Source organism: Pieris brassicae, chromosome 5, assembly GCF_905147105.1.
Source record: "Pieris brassicae chromosome 5, ilPieBrab1.1, whole genome shotgun sequence".
In the NCBI taxonomy this organism is placed as follows: Eukaryota; Metazoa; Arthropoda; class Insecta; order Lepidoptera; family Pieridae; genus Pieris; species Pieris brassicae.
Window position 1 is genome coordinate 19,824,828 of NC_059669.1, and position 11,662 is coordinate 19,836,489.

General features: G+C 34.1%; 2 protein-coding genes across 3 annotated transcripts in view; one reads left to right on the forward strand and one right to left on the reverse strand.

The window, feature by feature from the left end:
• Window positions 1–6,766, reverse strand: part of LOC123709650 (arf-GAP with coiled-coil, ANK repeat and PH domain-containing protein 2) — a 35,646-nt gene extending 28,880 nt beyond the window's left edge. Inside the window, exons 1-5 of the mRNA XM_045661120.1 lie at window positions 6,546–6,766; window positions 6,334–6,450; window positions 5,989–6,162; window positions 5,370–5,454; window positions 4,972–5,115 (exon numbers count right to left, since the gene is read on the reverse strand). Coding sequence (XP_045517076.1) covers window positions 4,972–5,115; window positions 5,370–5,454; window positions 5,989–6,162; window positions 6,334–6,450; window positions 6,546–6,598 — 573 coding nt within the window. The 5' untranslated portion in view covers window positions 6,599–6,766. The remainder of the gene's footprint in view (window positions 1–4,971; window positions 5,116–5,369; window positions 5,455–5,988; window positions 6,163–6,333; window positions 6,451–6,545) is intronic.
• Window positions 6,767–6,896: 130 nt separating this feature from the next.
• Window positions 6,897–8,836, forward strand: LOC123710338 (transmembrane protein 19). 2 transcript variants are annotated; one of them, XM_045662160.1, is made up of 6 exons: window positions 6,897–7,059; window positions 7,206–7,439; window positions 7,521–7,769; window positions 7,836–7,985; window positions 8,070–8,390; window positions 8,555–8,836. In XM_045662160.1, exons 2-6 carry the CDS (start codon window positions 7,283–7,285, stop codon window positions 8,713–8,715), a joined length of 1,038 nt encoding a protein of 345 aa, XP_045518116.1. In that variant the 5' UTR covers window positions 6,897–7,059; window positions 7,206–7,282; the 3' UTR covers window positions 8,716–8,836. The 2 variants fall into 2 exon arrangements, with proteins under 2 accessions (XP_045518116.1, XP_045518117.1); XM_045662161.1 differs by having other exon boundaries at window positions 6,897–7,055.
• Window positions 8,837–11,662: the final 2,826 nt, after the last annotated feature.

The following is an 11,662-nucleotide window of genomic DNA, read 5'->3' on the forward strand; positions in this document are numbered from 1 at the left end:
GCGAGTGTTTTTAAGGCAGTATTTGCCGCGCACGACCTATGTGGAACCAGCCGCCCACTAAAGTATTTCCGAACCAATTCGGCTTAGGGTCTTTCAAGAAAAGTGCGTACCAATTTTAAAAGGCCGGCAACGCACTCGCGAGGCCTCTGACGTTGGGAGCGGCGGTATCACAAGTGATATAAACATTATATTTATATATATTATCATGATATTTTGATTAGTGGTTGAATATCGTTTGAACCTCCTGCCCGTTTGACCCCTGCTGGATAAAAAACAACCTGTCTCGATTTGACTATTGTTCTAACTAAGCTACTACGCTTTACGTGTTCATCGAAGATAATAAAAAAATCAAGGGCGTTGCAACCTTTTTTAGGTCTGGGCCCCAGACATTAAGTTTTCATTACTATTAAGTTACTGTAACAAAGCTAAATGAATATATATTTGAATGATTATATATATGAATTTTGTATGGTTAAGGGGGCATAGGAAGATTACTTATTTGCCAACAATTTTAACCACAATATTTTATCCAATGAGTCATTGAAACATGATACGGAAAGTCAAAGTCAAAAATCATTTATTCATATAGGTAACACAATGTACACTTATCAACGTCAATAGAAAATAAATATACATTAAATGCTTCTAATTTTACATTTACTGCCAGTTCTCAAATCAAGGGCTTAGAACGGAAGAGAAGAACTGGCAATCAACTCTCCGTCACTCTTTTAAATCGCCAAGTTTTTTTCCTTTCCTTGAAGGTTCCTTTACTCCGTTTATCACTGAACTGTCTTCTACTAGATATATGTAGACCATGCGTTTTGATCCGGTAAACAGAATCTTATGTCAAGTCAAAACGACACTGGTAAATTTAAGTTGGATTCTCTAACGTTGATTAGTTACGAATCCTTGATACGTTCTTCGTAAGATGCAAATAATTACTTTAACATTTGGCTTAACATACATATACTGGTATATGTCGTTAAAGGCCCTAGGATTGACTTTATTATATACTAGCGAACTTTGTTTCGCCTTTATGTTTATGTTTTGACATAACCAATATATCGAACATTTTACTATGCTACCGTATTTTCGCTTTTCCGGAATAAAAACCTACCTACTTAATAAAAAAATTTTTTCCAATATGTGCAAAATTTAGAATGTTAATAAATGTTTTCAGTGTTATTATACACTCGTGTTGTGTTATTAACATTCGTGTTAAATAACATTTTCATTCTAATGCTTTAAAAACGGTTTTTTTTCTGAAAATGAAAATGTTTCAATCCATATTTTTCAGCTTAGCAAAAAAAATATTTTTTAATATAGATATAGCGAAGAAAGTTATTTGTAGGTTTTATATTTATTGTTACACATATTCTAAATGTTGTGTGTATATATTAAAGTTTATTTAATTCTAACAATATAATTACGTTAAGATAGCCTTGTTCTGGCACTAAACAAATTGTTATCACATTGAAATCTCTTTGGAATATACGTTTAAAAACCCCTATTCCATAGAGACAACATTATGGTTTAGATATTATATTTCGTTGGTACATAAGGTTATTCCGTAAAAATATAAATTGTATTTTTGTAAACAATTCCCACGTGCCCATATAGTATTGTTGTGTCGAATACCATAGACAATGCATAATCGCAATTAAAATCCATCGTCACCTTGGTGAATTAAATTACGCAATTAAAATTGCAATCACCGACACGAACAGGACTGGCTTCTGAAGATTGACCTCATATTACCTTAGGGAAATATAGAAACGAAACATAGCGCGAACTGTGACTTCCTGTGTCAAATTCCAACACGTTTTCACATACAGGAGATACAGGAGGCGCAAACTCTAATTTCTTGGCTCAGTTGAAATAGACTATGTGATCGTCATTGTAGAACACACCTTCCAATCCTATTTATTCTGTTGTTAGTTCGTGTTAATACTAGTTAGCTAAACGGCGTCGTTTAGTTAGAAGGCTAGGCTTTTAATTGAACGGCTAATTAAGCTATTTGGCTGCGACAGATACATATTTAAAGAAGAACTTTCTTATTATAATTAGCAAACTAAAGTCACTTATAGGCAGATTTTGTTCAATATAAAAATGCATCTGTACGTTATATTATTCATAATTAAGACAAGCCACATTTCATATAAATATTTGAAATATGAGGTACAGCATGAAAACACAATATTATTATATCTTAGAAACACTACAAAATAAATTAATAAAAGCACTATTTAGATAAAAATTGTTAACACTAATAAAATCTACAAAGAAACCAAAATTATGACGATTAGGCAACTTTATGTTTCTTAATTAAAAAAATAAAATCTCTCCATAGTAGCTTATCATTTAGAAAAATCAAACAGACTACACGCAATACTCGTGGAGCGAGTTTGCTTATCATGCCGAAGTCGCGTACAAATTATTTGAATAAGTCTATTAAGTATGAGGGTGTGCAATTATTTAATCAATTACCGTCTAAAATTCGTAAAATTAGCGCATTTAACCAGTCCAAAAGTACATTAAGATACAGATGAGCCTAGTAAACTAGTTGGGACGGCTGGTAGGTTATTATGTTAGTACATATATGTCAAATTAATAGCCGAAAAGCCGAGTATATATGTAAGCTTACTTTATATGGTAAAACGAAAAGTTACACATCGAAAAACGTACTAAGTCTTGGCCGATTCATTGATTTTGAATATTTAAGTAGAGTCGTAATATTCCGATATCAGTAATTTTTAAATATAAATTAAGCAGTATATGTATATGTTTTAACATATATACATTAGTACATTATTAATCTTGCAAGTGAACTCTGACGCATCATAATCATTTGACGCTTCGTGACGATACAATGGACTTAGGCTAATCAAAATTATGAGAATACTTCTGAAACTGTTTACATTTTTTTTTGTATGTTACAGGAGTGAGTTGGCTCATCTGATGTTAAGTGATACCGCCGCCCATAGACACTCACATTGCCAGGAGGCTTTGCAACGGCGCTTCCGGCCTTTTAAGAATTGGTACGCTCTCTTCTTAAAGGACTCTAAGTCGAGTTCGGAAATACTTCAGTGGGCAGATTCCATAGCGGTGGTGCGCGGCGAAAATTACCTTTAATAACGTTCATAACGCTTATATGTAAAAGACCTAAAATGCCTATTGCAACTTCAATCCCAATAAAATCAAGTTTGATTAAACTACATTTAACGACAATTTGAATCCTATCACTTAACTTAAATATAAGCTGTTAAATATTACCGCATGAGGCACGAGAGCGTACGTTGTACGTTGCAATCACTATTCAAGGATAGTACGGACAAAGAGGCTAAAAACATTTTTTTCGGGTTTCCAGCCAGCATCAATCATGAGCCGTAAACGACATATAATCTTTATAGACGTAGGATACGGAGAACAAGCACAGATATTTTATAAAAATATACTCCCAGTGAATTCACTAATTATACACCTGCGCAAACAAACATACGAGCCCAAGGATACAAAAACATAACGGTAATTTTAAATTATGTTAATAACACATATTGACGTAATAAAACAGGTGAACACGACGTAGCGGTTACTACATTACGAATTCAGTGTTGGTATGTTTACTTAGTCACGCATTGTGTATTATACTGATTCGATAGCCTGGGTGTTACGCAATGGAAGGCCTAATAGTTCCATTGCCACCAGAAAATATGTATATATCCCCCGTGTGCGACAATATATTCACAATTGTTTCATATGCATCGTACGAACAGGAATTACCTGCTTAATCGCTAATGTATCAGGTTTTTGCTAACTACAATACAATTTATGAAGATGTAGACATTTTCCACCTTACTTACTTTGACTTAATTTTTTAAACTACTTTTAATATTAAATTGTAGTGTGTTTAATGTTCAATTTCAATTTTCTTCTTTTTTAAATCTATTAATGTATTTATCTGACTTCTGTTTTGGCTTTGTGTATTAAGTATGTGTTTTATTCTACAATATGCGTATGTGTAGCTAAGATCACTTATACAGAAATAAATAAATAAGACGCAGTATTAACAAAACCTAAAAACCAAATGCGCGTAACTACCGTCCACAGTCACATACAAGAAAGAATTTCAGAAAAAGTTTATCATTAATTGGTTAGCAAATGGCACTTCCGAACAAAGCCCTAACAATGTCATTTACCACGAAATCCAATGTCGTTTTAATAGTGTGGCAACTTAAAAGTACATGGTAGGAAACTTAAATAAAAAATATATATAATTTAGGTAACGCAATATGATTCTATATATGTATACTTCTACAGCCAGGTTTTCTATGGAAAGCAATTCCTTCGGAAGGTATATAAGGCTGATGATGTTAGTATGCGTGTCTATCTATTTGCCGATAGGCTTCCTATTATTAACGTGCCTATTAAAATATCAGTTTTTAAACAAAACTTCCAAAATAACTGTGTAACATTTCATTTCCACAATTAATTTGACTACCAAAAACAATCATTTCGTTGGAGTATCAGTTTTCAGGCTTTCGAATGGTTACATCGATTAACTTGTTTTATACACCAGTTGTCACTTACATGAATGCTAAGTGATAAAGATTATTTTTTACATAATAGCCTCCTTCCTAATTAGTACAGAAATTATATAATTGAAGGCTACGGTTGTGGCAGTCACGCTTGTTGTGCTATACACGTGTCTATGGCAAGGTCTCCATAAATTTGATTATTTCTTATATAATATTTTAAATTTGGAATCAGATTGACAATAACAACATTAAACTGATTGGTTATCACACTTATGGTTATGTATGATTTCCTGTAGCCACTCAATAAGGGCAGACAATAACATCTGTTCCATTTATTTTTAGCTAGTAGGTGATCAGGCTTTCGGTACCTGACTCGTTTGAATTTTGGGTGTTTCTTCTACATCATTTTACAAATACATAAATATGTACTACTTACAGTAGCCAATATTTCATGTCGTTTTCTGGCCTGTAGCATGGTAATCTTCTGAACATGATCAAGTGCAGTGTGACGGAAACAAGATCTTGTTGCCAGTAGGAGATTCACAACTTCCTCTACATCAGTTGCCTTGTGACGTGACACCTTTGTGAATAAAATATTACAGGATAAGCTATTATTATTTAGGCATACATTTAGCTTAAAATAAAGGATTTAAACAAAAGGCAACAGGGATCTCAAACAATAACATTTACAGATAAACTTATATTTTAGTTTTGGAGGGAAATTTTTCCCTCAGAGAAGCTCTCATTCATTTATTTAAAATATAATTATGGGGTATCATTGATTTAATTGTTATATTAGATACATTAAAAAGTATTTGAGTATATAAACAGTACCTGTGAATTTCTTATTAGAGCAATATCTAGATCATTTGAAATTTTTTCAAAGTGATGTTTGCTCTCCTTTACCCCTTTAATATCTCTGAAAAAAAAACCAAATATAAACAGTTATTATCTGTGACCAAGATGATTCATTGCACTATAACTTGGAACCTGATAGTGAATCACAATAATACAGAAATAATTATTATGTATGTTATATTTGCTTAATAAAAATAAGATATAATTTACAACAAGTTATATGTATGACCTTCAAACAGTTTAAATATTTCAGTCCAACTTATTAGCTAATATTTAAATCTATTAAGAATCTAACAGTTAGTTTGAATTATATTTAATTGTTAGATCAAACATTGAAATCCTACAAAAGGCAACAAAAAGACATTCACAATACTAAAACTACTTCATAAACCAACATTTTTATGAGGTGTCAATGAACTTTACAGATAAGTTTGTGATTTAGGCAGATCATAAAAAGTAAACTTCACAACATCATCCCTATTTCTATAATCTACTAGTAATATTCTTTTTATAATTATTAAATATGAAAACTATTTTAAAATATAGCAAAAATATGTTGTGTTGATACTATTTCTTTAACAATTACAACACTTACACTTTGATAAATGCACTGAGATTCTTAAGTATTGTCCTTGATGCTTGGTCAAGCAATATAGAGTGGAATTTTGTCATCTCTTGCAAAGCATGTATCATTCTATTAAGCATAGACATAATTGATGGGTCCTCAGAGAAGTTACCACTCAGATCCCATAGTGCATTTGTAAATATGCTGCAAATAATATTGTTATAAAGAAATTATAAAAACTTGAAAAAGTGAAATATGATTAAACTAAGGAATAACCCAATTAGCAACATCCTGTCTATGGGTGTAACCATTGATTTGTAACAAAGGCTTATCATGATATAGCTTAAATAGATTCTGTTATGTATTAAAACTCACCTTCTCTGGTTCATGTACGTTTTCCCAGTTTCTATCATAACAGAACATGTCTTAAGGATTTTATCAAGCTTTTGTTCCAACGCGTCAATACTTGATTCTTCTGTTTCCAACTGTTCCCTAAACAGTCGTTATTTATATGATTAGATTACAAAGCACGGACAAAGATTCACTTTCTATTGCACACTTTCAAATAACAAAGTTTTGTAACTTACCTAAATTTGGGAGAGTCTCGTAAACATTCGTCAAAATCAATTACAGGCTTCATCGTGAATTTTGTAATACTGTAATTTTAAACAACAAGGGCCATTGCTTAAAATTTTTCTTGAGACTTTTATAAACCACACAACATAAATGCTACACTAAATGAAAATTAATTAAAATACATAAAAGTAATATAAAAACACTAGTAAGCAAAACTAACTCAAACAGACGATTTTACTTTGATGATTGATTGAAGTTTGTATTCAATAATCAAAATCAAGCTTTATTATGTCACTGTATAACAAATGACAACTCTCAATCTGCCAATGTCAACATTAACTGGTCTAATGAATCGTGTCGTCGCCACCTAGCTGTGGTCGGGCACTCGGCAGTCGGCACCTGCCATAGAATTTAGAAATGAATCCTTTATTTATGTAGTTTTATTTGTAGACATAAAAACTCTTTAAAAGTATAAAACTCGGAAATTGGTTTGCTAGAAATTTTCCTTTTTTTCAGACTCAGTTTGTAATTCTGCTTATTTATTTTATATTTTTTTTTCTGTAAATGTCTTTATGTTATTGGTACAATAACATTAAAAACAAATTGTGTTTGTTTTGAATTTAAATGTACTCATATTACATTCATTGATTTTTATTTGCAACTAAAAACAGGTCCGTTTGGTATACGTTCAATTTTATTGGTTGTGTTTTATATTGATATTGAATGCTTGAAGTAAATTATTATAAAAATGGAAATCAAGAAAAATGACATGGAGGATAAAAAGGGAATACAAAATAATCACGTCTTCTCAGTGCTTTCAATTGCTATTGCAATACCATTGTCAATGTCTTTTTGGATTATAAATATAATTTACTCAAAATTATTTCAGAGTGAAGGTTTTGATGGTATGTAATGAAACCTAAATTTACCTAAAGAAACTATAAATTTTTAACTAAGTGTTTTAAATTTTGTGATTTTTTTTACAGATTTCCCAGTGATATCTCCTAGTAGATGGCTAGCATCATGTTTAATACCAATACCAATAGCTGTTTATGGCTACAGGAGAAGAACTTTAAATCTCAGTGGGGCCTTACTTGCCCTTGTTGTTGGTTTTATTCTTGTTCTATCTAACTATTGTTTTGTAATTATATTATTGACATTTTTTTTTACCTCATCTAAGGCATCTCACTTTCGTCCACATCTAAAAAGGAAATTTGAAGAGGACTTTAAAGAAGGTATAAAAGATTTAAATTATAAATTGAGATTCTCAAATTTTAATTTTATTTATATCTTTCAAATAGGTGGCGAGAGAACTTGGGTTCAAGTACTTTGTAATGGAGGAATGGCTACTCAGCTTGCCCTTCTATATTTAATTGATGTTGGGTCTTCTGAGCGACCTATTGACTTTATTAAAGACTATCGAGCATCATGGTTGAGTATGGGAGTACTTGGTAAATCAAAATAAGCTTATAATAATAATTTTCATCTTTTAATCATCTTTAAATGTAAAAGCATACAGATCTTTTTTTTTACAGGAGTACTTGCTTGCTGTAATGGGGATACATGGGCCTCAGAATTAGGCACAGTTTTATCTAAATCTGACCCATATTTGATTACTACTTTTAAGAAAGTACCAAAAGGAACAAATGGAGGAGTTAGTTTAATTGGAACTGTTTTAAGCACTGTTGGGGGACTTGTAATAGGAATTGCACATTATTTATCTATTTTATATTTTGTTGATACAAACATACTTACATATGCACCTCCTCAATGGCCTATTATTATCTATGGTGGAATTAGTGGTCTCATTGGAAGTGGTATTGATTCACTTATGGGGGCAACCATGCAGTATAGCGGTATGAATTTTTACATGCTTCATAGTGCCTTAGATTCCTCTTTAAAGGATTTTTTTATTAATTAAAGTGAAATTCAAGCTTAGTTGTTAGCGAGGAATAAAATATCTTGCAATTATAGTAGTTTTCATAATGGGTGTTTGTTACATGATTTTTTTTTGTTTTAGGTGTTGATAAAGCGGGTAAAATAGTATCCCACTCAAGTATATCTATTAAACATATAAGTGGAAAAAACATTTTAGATAACAATAGTGTTAATTTAATTTCAACAATTATTATGGGCTTGATGATTCCTACTATAAGTAAGCAATTTTGGCCAATAGTTTAAATTGCATAATGCTTATGCATATAACATAACTTGGTCCATTTTAAAGGCAGCATTTCATTAATGACTAACTAATAAATTATTTTTATACGAGTTCTTATAACAAATAAATGTATAAAAATAGTACATGTAGTTTGTTTTCCAACAATCCAATAAAATCTAATTTATTTTGCTTGATTAACTTGCACGGCATACGCCATACCGCCGAAAGATACCTAATACATTATGTAGTTGTAAGTATACTAGTCTACGAAAAAAGAGCGGGTAAAGTGGCCCCTCCTGATGCCCAAGAAGAAAACAGTAGCCACATCCCCATTGTTCTAAATTTTTTTACTGTTTTGTAGATGATTGATTTAGAAACTATACAGTATCTCTATTCTTCAAGTATCTTTTTAAAAATGGTGATTGATGTCTGTAGACGAGTATACAATAATATTAAACATGCTAAATATAAGAATACTTTTCAATTTGAAAGTACATATTATTATAAAATAATTGTCATCTTTATTTCCTTTTTTTTATTTGAAGTATTAAGATACTAAACTCACGTGATGAATGATTAATAAATTTATTGATGCCTTATATATAGGAAGCTGGGGAGCATTTAAGGATATGATTTGCTAGTATTTCGTATTCATAGGAATTAAACTTCGGACCAATATGACAATTTTTTTTAATGAATTAAGGTAAGTTTCTGGGTTTTTAAGCTTTCACAGGCCTTTATCTGTAAAATAAAAATCAATAAGTATTAAATCAACGATACTAGTCGTGTCTGCCTCTCGGGTTAATGGTCAATAACATTTAGATAACGAAGTGTAGGTGATTAGTACGTGTCGTCATGAAACAATAATTTGTTCTGAAAAGAACAGTTAATTGCGTTACCGTTAGGACAACTTTTTGCCGCGCCTCGATTTTATTGTCTACGCACCCTTCGCATCTTGGTACCACATGTTTACCACTAGTGGCCAGGTAGGATAATTTTTGTATATAAATCTACAGTTTTTAAAAATTAAACACATTCCACATTCCATCTTCACCTCTTCTCAACGAATTATTAGGAAGTTTTATTTTAACCAAATAAGGACCAATCAACCTAAAGTAAAAACTACCCTAAAGTGGTGACCCCGAGAAGAACACCAAGAAAATTGAAGATGACGAACACAGAAAATTCCGGTGCAGAGCGTCAAGTTTCATCACATCCGTCGAGCCAAGAAGTCTCCGGTATCTCACTGTCGCTCCGTGTCCCACCATTCTGGCGCGACCAGCCGCTCCTCTGGTTCTGCAGTTTCGAAGCAGCAACCGCCGATCTAAAACGAAGCCAGGCCCAGCTCGCCCAGATGGCCATCGCACAGCTTGAAAAGCAAGATATCCAAAACATCGCTGATCTCATTTGCTCGCCGCCGGAAGCAGATTACTACAACACCATTAAAGACCGTTTAATATCGCTATACGAAGAATCTAACAGCGCACAAACGAAGAAGCTACTGTCGCAAGTTGAGCTTGGAGACCAGAAACCCAGCCAGCTGATGAGGCAAATGAAGCAGCTTAACAAGGACAAATTTCCCGAGAGCACCATCAAAATGATGTGTCTCGAGCATCTGCCGCCACACATTCGTTCCGTGCTAGTCGTCAGCGAAGCGTTTAAAATCAAAACGACGCTTGACGACCTGACCTTGCTCGCGGACAAAATGATGGAAGTCCACACGCCGTCGCAATACATCGCTGCCGCCGCGACGCCTTTCACACCTGTAGCATCGCCACCAATTCCAGAACAATCAACCATCGACACCCTCATCGGTGAAATAAGAAGGTTGTCTTTGGAAGTTGCCGAGCTACGAGTACAACCGCGCGACAACTACCGCAACAGTCGTTCTCGCTACCATTTACAATCACGCTCGCGGAACGCATCAACAAAGCGCAACGAAAACCGACGAGAGTCGCAGATGGAAGATCGAAGCCGGAAAAATTCTCCAATGCCGTACTGCTATTACCATCATCGCTATGGTATGGACGCGAAGAAATGCGCACCACCATGCAGTTTCAAGCCCATAAATCAGTCGGAAAACTAAAAGTAACGCTGGCCGCGGCGGGAACCGGCGTTACCGAATCATCACACCGCCTTTTCGTTACCGACAGGGTAACGAAACTTACCTTTTTGGTCGACACAGGAGCCAATATCTCCGTGCTACCAAAGGCAAAAGGCTCACGCGAAAAACCACTGCCATTTCAACTCTACGCCGCCAACAACACGGTCATTCCAACATACGGAGAGAAGTCACTCCAACTTGATCTTAACCTCCGAAGACCATACACATGGAAATTCGTCGTAGCAGATGTGTCTAAGGCAATCCTGGGAGCAGATTTCTTGCAGCACCACCACCTCATTGTCGATGTAAAAAACCGAAGATTGATCGACGGGAAAACAAAGCTGGTAACAAACGCTCAACTCAGTACTGCAGACATACCTACAGTTCGTAGTATTGACATTGAGCAAAGTTAAATACCTACCTGCACAACGTCAAGAAGCGTGACAAAACTAAGATCGACTGGACCACTGAATCAACGCAAGCTTATGAAGCATGTAAAGAGAGCATAAAAAACGCCGCTTTACTTGCTCATCCGTCTCACCAGGCGACACTTGCTATATTCAGCGACGCTAGCGACAAAACAGCTGGTGCCGCACTCAACCAATTTATCAACAACTCATGGCAACCACTCGGCTATTTCTCGAAGAAATTCACCGACGCACAGACTCGCTACAGTACCTACGATCGAGAGCTACTCGCTATCTACATGGCTGTTAAACATTTCCGCAAAATGTTCGAGGGACGAGAAATAATAATATTCACCGACCACAAGCCGCTAACTTTCGCTTACACAAAAACAAATACAAACAGCGAATCACCGAGACGCACCCGACAGCTACTTTATATCAGCGAATTTACCACTG